Genomic DNA, 17927 nt, shown 5'->3' on the forward strand with positions numbered 1-17927 from the left:
ACGTGTTTCTCCAGCCTCTGACTTTGTCTCAGTGCCCATGAGCTATGTGCTGTGTTGATTGCATGAGAATGTAAATTGCCCAGTTAATAGGGTAGGGGCAGGTGGCAGTGCTTAAGAGACCCTCCATCTGAGGGCGACATGAAAGTTCTGCTATGGGGCCCCATGATCTCTAGCTACGGCCCTGGGCAGAAGAGAAGATGCATAGCATGAATGTGCAGAGGAAAACCTGGAGGAACTGTGTGATGCCAGCAATGATAGCTGAGTGAGTTGTGTGCCCCCTCCTACACTGCGCCCTGAGGCTGCAGCCTCTCTTGCCTCTGCCTCGGCCCTGGGGGAATGATAGCCGAATGAGTTGTGCACCCCACTCCTACACTGCGCCCCGAGGCTGCAGCCTCTCTTGCCTCTGCCTCGGCCCTGGGGGAATGATAGCCGAATGAGTTGTGCACCCCACTCCTACACTGCGCCCCGAGGCTGAAGCCTCTCTCCCCTCTGCCTCGGCCCTGGGGGAATGATAGCCAAATGAGTTGTGCACCCCACTCCTACACTGCGCCCCGAGGCTGCAGCCTCTCTCCCCTCTGCCTCGGCCCTGGGGGAATGATAGCCGAATGAGTTGTGCACCCCACTCCTACACTGCGCCCCGAGGCTGCAGCCTCTCTTGCCTCTGCCTCGGCCCTGGGGGAATGATAGCCGAATGAGTTGTGCACCCCACTCCTACACTGCGCCCTGAGGCTGCAGCCTCTCTCCCCTCTGCCCCGGCCCTGGGGGAATGATAGCCGAATGAGTTGTGCACCCCACTCCTACACTGCGCCCCGAGGCTGAAGCCTCTCTCCCCTCTGCCTCGGCCCTGGGGGAATGATAGCCGAATGAGTTGTGCACCCCCTCCTACACTGCGCCCCGAGGCTGCAGCCTCTCTCCCCTCTGCCTCGGCCCTGGGGGAATGATAGCCGAATGAGTTGTGCACCCCACTCCTACACTGCGCCCCGAGGCTGCAGCCTCTCTCCCCTCTGCCTCGGCCCTGGGGGAATGATAGCCGAATGAGTTGTGCACCCCACTCCTACACTGCGCCCCGAGGCTGCAGCCTCTCTTGCCTCTGCCTCGGCCCTGGGGGAATGATAGCCGAATGAGTTGTGCACCCCACTCCTACACTGCGCCCCGAGGCTGCAGCCTCTCTTGCCTCTGCCTCGGCCCTGGGGGAATGATAGCCGAATGAGTTGTGCACCCCACTCCTACACTGCGCCCTGAGGCTGCAGCCTCTCTCCCCTCTGCCCCGGCCCTGGGGGAATGATAGCCGAATGAGTTGTGCACCCCACTCCTACACTGCGCCCCGAGGCTGAAGCCTCTCTCCCCTCTGCCTCGGCCCTGGGGGAATGATAGCCGAATGAGTTGTGCACCCCCTCCTACACTGCGCCCCGAGGCTGCAGCCTCTCTCCCCTCTGCCTCGGCCCTGGGGGAATGATAGCCGAATGAGTTGTGCACCCCACTCCTACACTGCGCCCCGAGGCTGCAGCCTCTCTCCCCTCTGCCTCGGCCCTGGGGGAATGATAGCCGAATGAGTTGTGCAACCCCTCCTACACTGCGCCCCGAGGCTGCAGACTCTCTCCCCTCTGCCTCGGCCCTGGGGGAATGATAGCCGAATGAGTTGTGCACCCCCTCCTACACTGCGCCCCGAGGCTGCAGCCTCTCTCCCCTCTGCCTCGGCCCTGGGAGAATGATAGCCGAATGAGTTGTGCACCCCCTCCTACACTGCGCCCCGAGGCTGCAGCCTCTCTCCCCTCTGCCCCGGCCCTGGGGGAATGATAGCCGAATGAGTTGTGCACCCCCTCCTACACTGCGCCCCGAGGCTGCAGCCTCTCTCCCCTCTGCCTCGGCCCTGGGGGAATGATAGCCGAATGAGTTGTGCACCCCCTCCTACACTGCGCCCCGAGGCTGCAGCCTCTCTCCCCTCTGCCTCGGCCCTGGGAGAATGATAGCCGAATGAGTTGTGCACCCCCTCCTACACTGCGCCCCGAGGCTGCAGCCTCTCTCCCCTCAGCCTCGGCCCTGGGGGAATGATAGCTGGGTGAGTTATGTGCCCCCTCCTACACTGCGCCCCGAGGCTGCAGCCTCTCTTGCCTCTGCCTCGGCCCTGGGGGAATGATAGCCGAATGAGTTGTGCACCCCACTCCTACACTGCGCCCCGAGGCTGCAGCCTCTCTCCCCTCTGCCTCGGCCCTGGGGGAATGATAGCTGGGTGAGTTATGTGCCTCCTCCTACACTGCGCCCCGAGGCTGCAGCCTCTCTCCCCTCTGCCTCGGCCCTGGGGGAATGATAGCCGAATGAGTTGTGCACCCACTCCTACACTGCGCCCCGAGGCTGCAGCCTCTCTCCCCTCTGCCTCGGCCCTGGGGGAATGATAGCTGAATGAGTTGTGCACCCCCTCCTACACTGCGCCCCGAGGCTGCAGCCTCTCTCCCCTCTGCCTCGGCCCTGGGGGAATGATAGCTGGGTGAGTTATGTGCACCCCACTCCTACACTGCGCCCTGAGGCTGCAGCCTCTCTCCCCTCTGCCTCGGCGGAATGATAGCTGGGTGAGTTATGTGCCCCCTCCTACACTGCGCCCCGAGGCTGCAGCCTCTCTACCCTCTGCCTCGGCCCTGGGGGAATGATAGCCGAATGAGTTGTGCACCCCACTCCTACACTGCGCCCCGAGGCTGAAGCCTCTCTCCCCTCTGCCTCGGCCCTGGGGGAATGATAGCCGAATGAGTTGTGCACCCCCTCCTACACTGCGCCCCGAGGCTGCAGCCTCTCTCCCCTCTGCCTCGGCCCTGGGGGAATGATAGCCGAATGAGTTGTGCACCCCACTCCTACACTGCGCCCCGAGGCTGCAGCCTCTCTCCCCTCTGCCTCGGCCCTGGGGGAATGATAGCCGAATGAGTTGTGCAACCCCTCCTACACTGCGCCCCGAGGCTGCAGCCTCTCTCCCCTCTGCCTCGGCCCTGGGGGAATGATAGCCGAATGAGTTGTGCACCCCCTCCTACACTGCGCCCCGAGGCTGCAGCCTCTCTCCCCTCTGCCTCGGCCCTGGGAGAATGATAGCCGAATGAGTTGTGCACCCCCTCCTACACTGCGCCCCGAGGCTGCAGCCTCTCTCCCCTCTGCCCCGGCCCTGGGGGAATGATAGCCGAATGAGTTGTGCACCCCACTCCTACACTGCGCCCCGAGGCTGCAGCCTCTCTCCCCTCTGCCTCGGCCCTGGGGGAATGATAGCTGGGTGAGTTATGTGCCTCCTCCTACACTGCGCCCCGAGGCTGCAGCCTCTCTCCCCTCTGCCTCGGCCCTGGGGGAATGATAGCCGAATGAGTTGTGCACCCTCTCCTACACTGCGCCCCGAGGCTGCAGCCTCTCTCCCCACTGCCTCGGCCCTGGGGGAATGATAGCTGAATGAGTTGTGCACCCCCTCCTACAATGCGCCCCGAGGCTGCAGCCTCTCTCCCCTCTGCCTCGGCCCTGGGGGAATGATAGCTGGGTGAGTTATGTGCACCCCACTCCTACACTGCGCCCTGAGGCTGCAGCCTCTCTCCCCTCTGCCTCGGCGGAATGATAGCTGGGTGAGTTATGTGCCCCCTCCTACACTGCGCCCCGAGGCTGCAGCCTCTCTACCCTCTGCCTCGGCCCTGGGGGAATGATAGCTGAGTGAGTTGTGCACCCCACTCCTACACTGCGCCCTGAGGCTGCAGCCTCTCTCCCCTCTGCCTCGGCCCTGGGAGAATGATAGCGGAATGAGTTGTGCACCCCACTCCTACACTGCGCCCCGAGGCTGCAGCCTCTCTCCCCTCAGCCTCGGCCCTGGGGGAATGATAGCTGGGTGAGTTATGTGCCCCCTCCTACACTGCGCCCCGAGGCTGCAGCCTCTCTCCCCTCTGCCTCGGCCCTGGGGGAATGATAGCTGAGTGAGTTGTGCACCCCACTCCTACACTGCGCCCTGAGGCTGCAGCCTCTCTCCCCTCTGCCCCGGCCCTGGGGGAATGATAGCCGAATGAGTTGTGCACCCCACTCCTACACTGCGCCCCGAGGCTGCAGCCTCTCTCCCCTCAGCACGGCCCTGGGGGAATGATAGCCGAATGAGTTGTGCACCCACTCCTACACTGCGCCCCGAGGCTGCAGCCTCTCTCCCCTCTGCCTCGGCCCTGGGAGAATGATAGCTGGGTGAGTTATGTGCCCCCTCCTACACTGCGCCCCGAGGCTGCAGCCTCTCTTGCCTCTGCCTCGGCCCTGGGGGAATGATAGCCGAATGAGTTGTGCACCCCACTCCTACACTGCGCCCCGAGGCTGCAGCCTCTCTCCCCTCTGCCTCGGCCCTGGGGGAATGATAGCCGAATGAGTTGTGCACCCCCTCCTACACTGCGCCCCGAGGCTGCAGCCTCTCTCCCCTCTGCCTCGGCCCTGGGGGAATGATAGCTGGGTGAGTTATGTGCCCCCTCCTACACTGCGCCCCGAGGCTGCAGCCTCTCTTGCCTCTGCCTCGGCCCTGGGGGAATGATAGCCGAATGAGTTGTGCACCCCACTCCTACACTGCGCCCCGAGGCTGCAGCCTCTCTCCCCTCTGCCTCGGCCCTGGGGGAATGATAGCCGAATGAGTTGTGCACCCCCTCCTACACTGCGCCCCGAGGCTGCAGCCTCTCTCCCCTCTGCCTCGGCCCTGGGGGAATGATAGCCGAATGAGTTGTGCACCCCACTCCTACACTGCGCCCCGAGGCTGCAGCCTCTCTCCCCTCAGCACGGCCCTGGGGGAATGATAGCCGAATGAGTTGTGCACCCCACTCCTACACTGCGCCCCGAGGCTGCAGCCTCTCTCCCCTCTGCCCCGGCCCTGGGGGAATGATAGCCGAATGAGTTGTGCACCCCCTCCTACACTGCGCCCCGAGGCTGCAGCCTCTCTCCCCTCTGCCTCGGCCCTGGGGAATGATAGCTGGGTGAGTTATGTGCCCCCTCCTACACTGCGCCCCGAGGCTGCAGCCTCTCTCCCCTCTGCCTCGGCCCTGGGGGAATGATAGCTGGGTGAGTTATGTGCACCACACTCCTACACTGCGCCCTGAGGCTGCAGCCTCTCTTGCCTCTGCCCGGCCCTGGGGGAATGATAGCTGGGTGAGTTATGTGCCCCCTCCTACACTGCGCCCTGAGGCTGCAGCCTCTCTCCCCTCTGCCCCGGCCCTGGGGGAATGATAGCCGAATGAGTTGTGCACCCCACTCCTACACTGCGCCCCGAGGCTGCAGCCTCTCTCCCCTCTGCCTCGGCCCTGGGGGAATGATAGCCGAATGAGTTGTGCACCCCCTCCTACACTGCGCCCCGAGGCTGCAGCCTCTCTCCCCTCTGCCTCGGCCCTGGGAGAATGATAGCCGAATGAGTTGTGCACCCCACTCCTACACTGCGCCCCGAGGCTGAAGCCTCTCTTGCCTCTGCCCGGCCCTGGGGGAATGATAGCCGAATGAGTTGTGCACCCCACTCCTACACTGCGCCCCGAGGCTGCAGCCTCTCTCCCCTCTGCCTCGGCCCTGGGGAATGATAGCCGAATGAGTTGTGCGCCCACTCCTACACTGTGCCCCGAGGCTGAAGCCTCTCTCCCCTCTGCCTCGGCCCTGGGGGAATGATAGCCGAATGAGTTGTGCGCCCCACTCCTACACTGCGCCCCGAGGCTGCAGCCTCTCTTGCCTCTGCCTCGGCCTTGGGGGAATGATAGCCGAATGAGTTGTGCACCCCCTCCTACACTGCGCCCCGAGGCTGCAGCCTCTCTCCCCTCTGCCCCGGGGGAATGATAGCTGAGTGAGTTGTGCACCCCACTCCTACACTGCGCCCCGAGGCTGCAGCCTCTCTCCCCTCTGCCTCGGCCCTGGGGGAATGATAGCCGAATGAGTTGTGCACCCCACTCCTACACTGCGCCCCGAGGCTGAAGCCTCTCTCCCCTCTGCCTCAGCCCTGGGGGAATGATAGCCGAATGAGTTGTGCACCCCCTCCTACACTGCGCCCCGAGGCTGCAGCCTCTCTCCCCTCTGCCCCGGCCCTGGGGGAATGATAGCTGAGTGAGTTGTGCACCCCACTCCTACACTGCGCCCCGAGGCTGCAGCCTCTCTCCCCTCTGCCTCAGCCCTGGGGGAATGATAGCCGAATGAGTTGTGCACCCCCTCCTACACTGCGCCCTGAGGCTGCAGCCTCTCTCCCCTCTGCCTCAGCCCTGGGGGAATGATAGCCGAATGAGTTGTGCACCCCCTCCTACACTGCGCCCCAAGGCTGCAGCCTCTCTCCCCTCTGCCTCAGCCCTGGGGGAATGATAGCCGAATGAGTTGTGCACCCCCTCCTACACTGCGCCCTGAGGCTGCAGCATCTCTCGCCTCTGCCTCGGCCCTGGGGGAATGATAGCCGAATGAGTTGTGCACCCCCTCCTACACTGCGCCCCGAGGCTGCAGCCTCTCTCCCCTCTGCCTCAGCCCTGGGGGAATGATAGCCGAATGAGTTGTGCACCCACTCCTACACTGCGCCCCGAGGCTGCAGCCTCTCTCCCCTCTGCCTCGGCCCTGGGGGAATGATAGCTGAGTGAGTTGTGCACCCCACTCCTACACTGCGCCCTGAGGCTGCAGCCTCTCTCGCCTCTGCCTCGGCCCTGGGGGAATGATAGCCGAATGAGTTGTGCACCCACTCCTACACTGCGCCCCGAGGCTGCAGCCTCTCTCCCCTCTGCCTCGGCCCTGGGGGAATGATAGCTGGGTGAGTTATGTGCACCCCACTCCTACACTGCGCCCTGAGGCTGCAGCCTCTCTCCCCTCTGCCTCGGCCCTGGGGGAATGATAGCTGGGTGAGTTATGTGCCCCCTCCTACACTGCGCCCCGAGGCTGCAGCCTCTCTCCCCTCTGCCCCGGCCCTGGGGGAATGATAGCCGAATGAGTTGTGCACCCCACTCCTACACTGCGCCCCGAGGCTGCAGCCTCTCTCCCCTCTGCCTCGGCCCTGGGGGAATGATAGCCGAATGAGTTGTGCACCCCCTCCTAAACTGCGCCCCGAGGCTGCAGCCTCTCTCCCCTCTGCCTCGGCCCTGGGGGAATGATAGCCGAATGAGTTGTGCACCCCCTCCTACACTGCGCCCCGAGGCTGGAGCCTCTCTCCCCTCTGCCTCGGCCCTGGGGGAATGATAGCCGAATGAGTTGTGCACCCCCTCCTACACTGCGCCCCGAGGCTGCAGCCTCTCTCCCCTCTGCCTCGGCCCTGGGGGAATGATAGCCGAATGAGTTGTGCACCCCACTCCTACACTGCGCCCCGAGGCTGCAGCCACTCTCCCCTCTGCCTCGGCCCTGGGGGAATGATAGCTGGGTGAGTTATGTGCCCACTCCTACACTGCGCCCCGAGGCTGCAGCCTCTCTCCCCTCAGCACGGCCCTGGGGGAATGATAGCCGAATGAGTTGTGCACCCCACTCCTACACTGCGCCCCGAGGCTGCAGCCTCTCTCCCCTCTGCCTCGGCCCTGGGGGAATGATAGATGGGTAAGTTATGTGCACCCCCTCCTACACTGCGCCCCGAGGCTGAAGCCTCTCTCCCCTCTGCCTCGGCCCTGGGGGAATGATAGCTGGGTGAGTTATGTGCCCCCTCCTACACTGCGCCCCGAGGCTGCAGCCTCTCTTGCCTCTGCCTCGGCCCTGGGGGAATGATAGCCGAATTAGTTGTGCACCCCACTCCTACACTGCGCCCCGAGGCTGCAGCCTCTCTCCCCTCAGCACGGCCCTGGGGGAATGATAGCCGAATGAGTTGTGCACCCCCTCCTACACTGCGCCCCGAGGCTGCAGCCTCTCTCCCCTCTGCCTCGGCCCTGGGGAATGATAGCTGGGTGAGTTATGTGCCCCCTCCTACACTGCGCCCCGAGGCTGCAGCCTCTCTCCCCTCTGCCTCGGCCCTGGGGGAATGATAGCTGGGTGAGTTATGTGCACCACACTCCTACACTGCGCCCTGAGGCTGCAGCCTCTCTTGCCTCTGCCCGGCCCTGGGGGAATGATAGCTGGGTGAGTTATGTGCCCCCTCCTACACTGCGCCCTGAGGCTGCAGCCTCTCTCCCCTCTGCCCCGGCCCTGGGGGAATGATAGCCGAATGAGTTGTGCACCCCACTCCTACACTGCGCCCCGAGGCTGCAGCCTCTCTCCCCTCTGCCTCGGCCCTGGGGGAATGATAGCCGAATGAGTTGTGCACCCCCTCCTACACTGCGCCCCGAGGCTGCAGCCTCTCTCCCCTCTGCCTCGGCCCTGGGAGAATGATAGCCGAATGAGTTGTGCACCCCACTCCTACACTGCGCCCCGAGGCTGAAGCCTCTCTTGCCTCTGCCCGGCCCTGGGGGAATGATAGCCGAATGAGTTGTGCACCCCACTCCTACACTGCGCCCCGAGGCTGCAGCCTCTCTCCCCTCTGCCTCGGCCCTGGGGAATGATAGCCGAATGAGTTGTGCGCCCACTCCTACACTGTGCCCCGAGACTGAAGCCTCTCTCCCCTCTGCCTCGGCCCTGGGGGAATGATAGCCGAATGAGTTGTGCGCCCCACTCCTACACTGCGCCCCGAGGCTGCAGCCTCTCTTGCCTCTGCCTCGGCCCTGGGGGAATGATAGCCGAATGAGTTGTGCACCCCCTCCTACACTGCGCCCCGAGGCTGCAGCCTCTCTCCCCTCTGCCCCGGGGGAATGATAGCTGAGTGAGTTGTGCACCCCACTCCTACACTGCGCCCCGAGGCTGCAGCCTCTCTCCCCTCTGCCTCGGCCCTGGGGGAATGATAGCCGAATGAGTTGTGCACCCCACTCCTACACTGCGCCCCGAGGCTGAAGCCTCTCTCCCCTCTGCCTCAGCCCTGGGGGAATGATAGCCGAATGAGTTGTGCACCCCCTCCTACACTGCGCCCCGAGGCTGCAGCCTCTCTCCCCTCTGCCCCGGCCCTGGGGGAATGATAGCTGAGTGAGTTGTGCACCCCACTCCTACACTGCGCCCCGAGGCTGCAGCCTCTCTCCCCTCTGCCTCAGCCCTGGGGGAATGATAGCCGAATGAGTTGTGCACCCCCTCCTACACTGCGCCCTGAGGCTGCAGCCTCTCTCCCCTCTGCCTCAGCCCTGGGGGAATGATAGCCGAATGAGTTGTGCACCCCCTCCTACACTGCGCCCCAAGGCTGCAGCCTCTCTCCCCTCTGCCTCAGCCCTGGGGGAATGATAGCCGAATGAGTTGTGCACCCCCTCCTACACTGCGCCCTGAGGCTGCAGCATCTCTCGCCTCTGCCTCGGCCCTGGGGGAATGATAGCCGAATGAGTTGTGCACCCCCTCCTACACTGCGCCCCGAGGCTGCAGCCTCTCTCCCCTCTGCCTCAGCCCTGGGGGAATGATAGCCGAATGAGTTGTGCACCCACTCCTACACTGCGCCCCGAGGCTGCAGCCTCTCTCCCCTCTGCCTCGGCCCTGGGGGAATGATAGCTGAGTGAGTTGTGCACCCCACTCCTACACTGCGCCCTGAGGCTGCAGCCTCTCTCCCCTCTGCCTCGGCCCTGGGGGAATGATAGCTGAGTGAGTTGTGCACCCCACTCCTACACTGCGCCCCGAGGCTGCAGCCTCTCTCCCCTCTGCCTCGGCCCTGGGGGAATGATAGCTGGGTGAGTTATGTGCACCCCACTCCTACACTGCGCCCTGAGGCTGCAGCCTCTCTCCCCTCTGCCTCGGCCCTGGGGGAATGATAGCTGGGTGAGTTATGTGCCCCCTCCTACACTGCGCCCCGAGGCTGCAGCCTCTCTCCCCTCTGCCCCGGCCCTGGGGGAATGATAGCCGAATGAGTTGTGCACCCCACTCCTACACTGCGCCCCGAGGCTGCAGCCTCTCTCCCCTCTGCCTCGGCCCTGGGGGAATGATAGCCGAATGAGTTGTGCACCCCCTCCTAAACTGCGCCCCGAGGCTGCAGCCTCTCTCCCCTCTGCCTCGGCCCTGGGGGAATGATAGCCGAATGAGTTGTGCACCCCCTCCTACACTGCGCCCCGAGGCTGGAGCCTCTCTCCCCTCTGCCTCGGCCCTGGGGGAATGATAGCCGAATGAGTTGTGCACCCCCTCCTACACTGCGCCCCGAGGCTGCAGCCTCTCTCCCCTCTGCCTCGGCCCTGGGGGAATGATAGCCGAATTAGTTGTGCACCCCACTCCTACACTGCGCCCCGAGGCTGCAGCCACTCTCCCCTCTGCCTCGGCCCTGGGGGAATGATAGCTGGGTGAGTTATGTGCCCACTCCTACACTGCGCCCCGAGGCTGCAGCCTCTCTCCCCTCAGCACGGCCCTGGGGGAATGATAGCCGAATGAGTTGTGCACCCCACTCCTACACTGCGCCCCGAGGCTGCAGCCTCTCTCCCCTCTGCCTCGGCCCTGGGGGAATGATAGATGGGTAAGTTATGTGCACCCCCTCCTACACTGCGCCCCGAGGCTGAAGCCTCTCTCCCCTCTGCCTCGGCCCTGGGGGAATGATAGCTGGGTGAGTTATGTGCCCCCTCCTACACTGCGCCCCGAGGCTGCAGCCTCTCTTGCCTCTGCCTCGGCCCTGGGGGAATGATAGCCGAATTAGTTGTGCACCCCACTCCTACACTGCGCCCCGAGGCTGCAGCCTCTCTCCCCTCAGCACGGCCCTGGGGGAATGATAGCCGAATGAGTTGTGCACCCCCTCCTACACTGCGCCCCGAGGCTGCAGCCTCTCTCCCCTCTGCCTCGGCCCTGGGGGAATGATAGCTGGGTGAGTTATGTGCACCCCACTCCTGCACTGCGCCCTGAGGCTGCAGCCTCTCTCCCCTCTGCCTCGGCCCTGGGGAATGATAGCCGAATGAGTTGTGCACCCCACTCCTACACTGCGCCCCGAGGCTGCAGCCTCTCTCGCCTCTGCCCCGGGCCTGGGGGAATGATAGCCGAATGAGTTGTGCACCCCACTCCTACACTGCGCCCCGAGGCTGCAGCCTCTCTCCCCTCTGCCCCGGCCCTGGGGGAATGATAGCCGAATGAGTTGTGCACCCCACTCCTACACTGCGCCCCGAGGCTGCAGCCTCTCTCCCCTCAGCACGGCCCTGGGGGAATGATAGCCGAATGAGTTGTGCACCCCCTCCTACACTGCGCCCCGAGGCTGCAGCCTCTCTCCCCTCTGCCTCGGCCCTGGGGGAATGATAGCCGAATTAGTTGTGCACCCCACTCCTACACTGCGCCCCGAGGCTGCAGCCACTCTCCCCTCTGCCTCGGCCCTGGGGGAATGATAGCTGGGTGAGTTATGTGCCCACTCCTACACTGCGCCCCGAGGCTGCAGCCTCTCTCCCCTCAGCACGGCCCTGGGGGAATGATAGCCGAATGAGTTGTGCACCCCACTCCTACACTGCGCCCCGAGGCTGCAGCCTCTCTCCCCTCTGCCTCGGCCCTGGGGGAATGATAGATGGGTAAGTTATGTGCACCCCCTCCTACACTGCGCCCCGAGGCTGAAGCCTCTCTCCCCTCTGCCTCGGCCCTGGGGGAATGATAGCTGGGTGAGTTATGTGCCCCCTCCTACACTGCGCCCCGAGGCTGCAGCCTCTCTTGCCTCTGCCTCGGCCCTGGGGGAATGATAGCCGAATTAGTTGTGCACCCCACTCCTACACTGCGCCCCGAGGCTGCAGCCTCTCTCCCCTCAGCACGGCCCTGGGGGAATGATAGCCGAATGAGTTGTGCACCCCCTCCTACACTGCGCCCCGAGGCTGCAGCCTCTCTCCCCTCTGCCTCGGCCCTGGGGGAATGATAGCTGGGTGAGTTATGTGCACCCCACTCCTGCACTGCGCCCTGAGGCTGCAGCCTCTCTCCCCTCTGCCTCGGCCCTGGGGAATGATAGCCGAATGAGTTGTGCACCCCACTCCTACACTGCGCCCCGAGGCTGCAGCCTCTCTCGCCTCTGCCCCGGGCCTGGGGGAATGATAGCCGAATGAGTTGTGCACCCCACTCCTACACTGCGCCCCGAGGCTGCAGCCTCTCTCCCCTCTGCCCCGGCCCTGGGGGAATGATAGCCGAATGAGTTGTGCACCCCACTCCTACACTGCGCCCCGAGGCTGCAGCCTCTCTCCCCTCAGCACGGCCCTGGGGGAATGATAGCCGAATGAGTTGTGCACCCCCTCCTACACTGCGCCCCGAGGCTGCAGCCTCTCTCCCCTCTGCCTCGGCCCTGGGGGAATGATAGCCGAATGAGTTGTGCACCCCCTCCTACACTGCGCCCCGAGGCTGCAGCCTCTCTCCCCTCTGCCCTAGCCCTGGGGGAATGATAGCTGGGTGAGTTATGTGCACCCCCTCCTACACTGCGCCCCGAGGCTGCAGCCTCTCTCCCCTCTGCCTCGGCCCTGGGAGAATGATAGCTGGGTGAGTTATGTGCCCCCTCCTACACTGCGCCCCGAGGCTGCAGCCTCTCTTGCCTCTGCCCTGGGGGAATGATAGCCGAATGAGTTGTGCACCCCCTCCTACACTGCGCCCCGAGGCTGAAGCCTCTCTCCCCTCTGCCCCGGCCCTGGGGGAATGATAGCCGAATGAGTTGTGCACCCCACTCCTACACTGCGCCCCGAGGCTGCAGCCTCTCTCCCCTCTGCCCCGGCCCTGGGGGAATGATAGTCGAATGAGTTGTGCACCCCACTCCTACACTGCGCCCCGAGGCTGCAGCATGAAGCATGAAAAGCTAGGTGGCCATGCAACCATTCCTGCTAACCTAAAGCTTACTTATAGACAGTCACATGAGACACATGCCGGGTGCAGGGCTGTGTGGTGAGTGATCCTATAGACAGTCATACGAGACACATACTGGGTGCAGGGCTGTGTGGTGAGTGATCATATAGACAGTCATACGAGACATGCTGGTTGCAGGGCTGTGTGGTGAGTGATCATATAGACAATCATACGAGACACATGCTGGGTGCAGGGCTGTGTGGTGAGTCAACACATTGGCTTAAGACTTTACTAAATCCAATGCTCCAATATGGGGAAGCTTCTATGTATGCTGTTTTTTGTTTTTGTTTTTAAGTGTGGTGTCACAGTTCACTCATCTCTTCAACTACAAGAAAGGCCCAGGAGTATTCTTAGCTACCGTAATATCTATGTTACGGCAGGGCCCTTATTACACTTTCTCTTACAGGGCTATGGAAACCGTGTTGCCCATGAGATAAAGCGAGGTGCAAAGATGAAATCATGCCTAGCAGAGGATGGTTTTGATCCATTAACCTCTGGGTTATGGGCCCAGCACACTTCTGCTGTGCCACTCTGCAGTCTGCTTACATTTGTATACAATCTTCAAGTTTAAGAAGGGTACATTAGTTCCCTTCACAAAAAACAAAGCCATCCCTGGGTGGGCTTGAACCACCAACCCTTTTGGTTAACAACCGAATGCACTAACCAATTGTGCCATAGAGACTAGTTGTTGCTGATAAATGATTTTATGGGGATGTATGTGTGTCTTTTGGAGGGAGGAAGTAAGTCTGCTCCAAGAAGTTGAACGCCACTTTTTCCTACAACAAAGCATTCCCTGTGTGGCAGCAGAGTGGCGCAGTGGAAGTGTGCTGGGTCCATAACCCAGAGGTTGAAGGATTGAAACCATCCTCTGCTAAGTGTACTTTGGTTTTTACACCTTGCTTTACCACATGGGCCAATCGGTGGCCATAGCCCCGTAAGAGAAAGTGTCATTAGGACCTCCTTGCTGTAACATAGATAGTAGTGTAACAAAATGGGGAAGCTTCTCTGTTTGCTGTTTTTTTTTTTTGTTTTTAAGTGTGGTGTCACAGTTCATTCATCTCTTCAACTACAAGAAAGGCCCAGGAGTAGTCTTAGCTACTCTAATATCTATGTTACACCAGGGCCCTTATTACACTTTCTCTTACAGGGCTATGGAAACTGTTTTGCCCATGAGATAAAGCGAGGTGCTAAAATGAAATCATGCCTGGCAGAGGATGGTTTCAATCCATCAAGAAAGTGTAATAAGGGCCCTGCCGTAACATAGATATTACGGTAGCTAAGAATACTCCTGGGCCTTTCTTGTAGTTGAAGAGATGGGTGAACTGAGACACCGCACTTAAAAAAAAAAAAAACAGCAAACAGTGAAGCTTCCACATATTGGAGCATTGGATTTGGTAAAGTCTTAAGCCAATGTGTTGACTCACCACACAGCCCTGCACCCGGCATGTGTCTCGTATGACTGTCTATAAGTAAGCTTTAGGTTAGCAGGAATGGTTGCATGACCACCTAGCTTTTCATCCTTCCCACCCTTGCCCTGGAATCTACCAGGTTTCAAAGTGCTGTCCTTTGCTGTGTGTGTGGTTGTTGGTATAGTGGTTGAGCATAGCTGCCCTCCAAGCAGTGAACCTGGGTTCAATTCCCGGCCAAGGAGAGAGAGAGAGGAGAGAGAAGAGAGGAGAGAGGAGAGGAGAGAGAGATTTTTAGCTTAAAAATGTCAAATTCGGATAGCCAACCCGGATCGGATATCTGGATATCCGGATCTGAATTAGTTCCAGATAGTGAAAAGTGGTATCCGTGCATCCCTGATCTTTAGGACTAAGGTATGGTCAACAGTATAAAATGCTGATGACAGATTATGAAGGATGAGGATGTAATAATGATTTTTGGATTCAGCTGTAAAAAGGTCATGGGCCACTTTAGTAAGAGCGGTTTCTGTGCAGTGATTTGTAAGGAAGCCAGACTGGAATGGATCAAGCAGGGAGTAAGCAGATAAATAATGGCTTAGACCTGCATGTATGTGGTGATCAAGCAATTTGAATGGGAATAGAAGTGACACCAGGTGGTAGTTGGAGTGCGGTAGGATCTAAAGATGTTTTCTTTTTAAAGTAGTGGTGTCACAACAGCCTTTTTGAGTGGGGAAGGAAAGATGCTACTGGAGAGGGACAGGTTAAATAGTGGTGTTAGTGCAGGGATGAAGGATGAGGATAGCTGCAAAATGAGATGGGAGGGAATAAGATCACATGGTCACAACACATGGTAAAATGAGATTTGGAGATTGGACAGGAGAGGGAACGTTCAGAGAGTGGATAGAAAGTGGATAGAGAGCAGTCAAGAAGTGAGGTGTGGATGGAATTAGATGGCTGTATGGAAAAAACACTTCAGATTTTGTCAATTGTATCAGTGAAATATGTTGCAAATTCTTCAGCTGATAGCTGAAAAACAGCTGAAAAGCATTTGGATTGCCTGCTTAGTATCATTATTGCTTGTTTATCGGCTAAAAATAGAGAACCGATTTTTGATTTTATTCCTGACAGTTCCTCTTTAAGAGACAATTTGAGAACTCATTGGATGGGCGGGCATGTTTACATTTCCGAGGTCTCTGGATAAGAGAGTTACGCTGGGATGACTACCAGGGAAACGTAGATGAAGAATAGGGGCAACCAGCAGAACCCCAGGGAAAGCTAGAAGACATTTTGAAGCCACCCCCCCTTCCCCCGCATTATAAAGCAACTAATTGCACTTTGTATAAACCTTGTATCCCCCTACACCAGTGATGGCTAACCGTGGCACTCCAGCTGTGACAAAACTACAAATCCCATCATGCCTCTGCCTCCCCGAGTTATGCTTAGAGCTGTCAGGGTATTGCAATGCCTCATGGGACTTGTAGTTCCACCACAGCTGGAGTGCCAAGGTTAGCCATCACTGCCCTACACCCATGTTACCTTTAGGTGTGACTTTATTATCATTGCAGTGGGAAAAACAAAACAAAACAAAAAACCCAAAATGCAGAAAAATATACCCTTATTTCATAATTAAATATCTTTATCAAACATCATAATTTCAACAAATTAGAAGCTTTATAATAAATGGGAAAATATCCATATTTAATTAGGGTTTTTTTATGTACAGTACAATTTAAGATAATAGAAGGAATCTGATAAATTTTATTTTTCCATATTTTTCTTGCTTTTCAAAAGGCATAAGAAATAAAATAATTGCTAGGGTAAAAAAGCATTCAAATAAAGTATAATTTGTCCCAAATGAAAAAAAAAAATGCATAGATCAGTAAGGTGTTATAAGTAGGGATAAAGTTATTGATGATTACAATCGGGATAGAGCTGAAACATCATTGCTGGTCTGTTTCATGTCAGGAAACCAGCTTGGTTGCAATGTAAATGATTGGAGGAGACCACAAGAAGGAGGCGGGTGCTTAGCTGCAGCATATCCCATTGAGGAAGGAAGCAGTGGGTGGACCCAACGCATCTATGGGTGCAGTTTATATGTTCCAGAGAGACTGAGTGCTCTATTGCTATTGCAGCCCAGCAGAGTGAGGGGGTGGAGCCAGCCAGGACTTAGTGGCCTGACACAAGGGGCGGGTAGCTGAGCTGGGGTTTGGGCTGGGGTGCAGTATGCAGCAGCTCACCTGCATCACAGGGCTGAGAGTTATACCCCAACTACAGCAGAATCGGGACACATCTAATGCCTGCCATTTCCCACACTCAGGACATAAATACAGATTCTCTTCAGTGTGAGAATTCTTGTGTGCAGGAAGCCGATTTGTCACTGCAAAGCATTTCCCACACTCAGGACAGGACTATGCCTTCTTCTTGGAATGAGTTTTCTTGTGTGCAGCTAAGTGTGAAGGCCCGCTAAACCGTTTCCCGCATTCAGGACAGGAATATGGCTTCTCCCCCGTGTGACTCCTCCGATGGATATTGAGTTTTGCGCTATCACTGTAACATTTCCCACATTCAGAACAAGAGTATGGCTTCTCCCCGGTGTGAGATCTTTGATGAACTAAAAGGTGTGCAGCCTGTGTAAACCGCTTCCCACACTCGGGACACGGAAATGGCTTTTCCCCTGTGTGAAACCTCTGATGCTTAATGAGGTTTGCTTTTTGAGAAAAACATTTCCCACACTCAGCGCATGAAAATGGTTTTTCACCTGTGTGTGTTTTTTGATGCACGTAAAGCCCCGCTTCCTGAGTAAAGCATTTCCCACACTCAGGACAAGAAAATGGCTTCTCCCCTGTGTGGCATCGTTGATGGCTCTTAAGGTGTCTGCTCGATGTACAACCTTTCCCACACTCAGAGCACGAAAATAACTTCTCACCTGTGTGAGTTCTCTCATGGACTTTAAGTTGATTTAAATATCTCATAGATTTCCCACACTCAGCACACTTGTATGGCTTCTCCTCCGAGTGAACCTTCCCATGTTTCACCAGTTGCTGCTTCCGTTTAAACCGCCTCCCGCAATCAGAGCACGAATACGGCTTCTCCTCGCTGTGAATTACCTCGTGCGTTTCAAGATTAATTTTAGTACCAAAGCTTTTCCCACACACTGAACATGAAAACGGTTTCTCTCCCGTGTGAATCCTCAGGTGAGCTGGAAGCTGCGATTTATCTTTAAAAGATTTCCCACACTCGGGACAAGAATACGGCTTCTTCCCGGTATGAATTCTCTCATGCACAGCAAGGTTAGATCTATTGTTAAACCGTTTCCCACACTCAAAACAGGAGAACGGTTTCTCCCCTGTGTGCGTTCTCTTATGGATGATGAAAGCAGATAATTCTCTAAATGTTTTCTCACACGTAGGACAGGAAAAAGGTTTCACACCCGTGTGAATTGTCTGATGTTTGATGACGTAATGTTTCCGAGCAAACTTTTTCCCACACTCAGAACAGGAAAAGGGTTTCTCCCCAGTGTGGCTTCTCTCATGAGCTGTGAGATGGAATTTGTTTGGAAAAGATTTCCCACACCAGGAACAGGAATACTTCTCTCTAGTGTGAATGCTCTCATGGGCTTTAAGCGCTGACCGCTTTCTAAATGATTTCCCACACTCAGTACATGAAATTAGTTTCTTCTCTGTGTGAGTTTTCTGATGTGAGACTAATCCCGATTTAGCACGAAATGATTTCCCACATTCAGGACATGAATATGCCATCTCTCTAGCGTGTGTTTTCTCATGGGCT

The 17927-nt window shown here is 58.3% G+C and overlaps 1 protein-coding gene across 1 annotated transcript in view; it reads right to left on the minus strand.

Annotated features, from left to right (window-relative positions):
- Positions 1–17927, minus strand: part of LOC137537248 (zinc finger protein 721-like) — a 59759-nt gene that overhangs the window by 19117 nt on the left and 22715 nt on the right. Inside the window, exon 7 of the mRNA XM_068259338.1 lies at positions 16556–17927. This exon is cut by the window's right edge and continues 481 nt beyond it. Within this exon, the coding sequence (XP_068115439.1) occupies positions 16556–17927 (1372 nt within the window). The remainder of the gene's footprint in view (positions 1–16555) is intronic.

The sequence above is a fragment of the Hyperolius riggenbachi genome, chromosome 10 (genome assembly GCF_040937935.1).
Source record: "Hyperolius riggenbachi isolate aHypRig1 chromosome 10, aHypRig1.pri, whole genome shotgun sequence".
NCBI lineage: Eukaryota > Metazoa > Chordata > Amphibia > Anura > Hyperoliidae > Hyperolius > Hyperolius riggenbachi.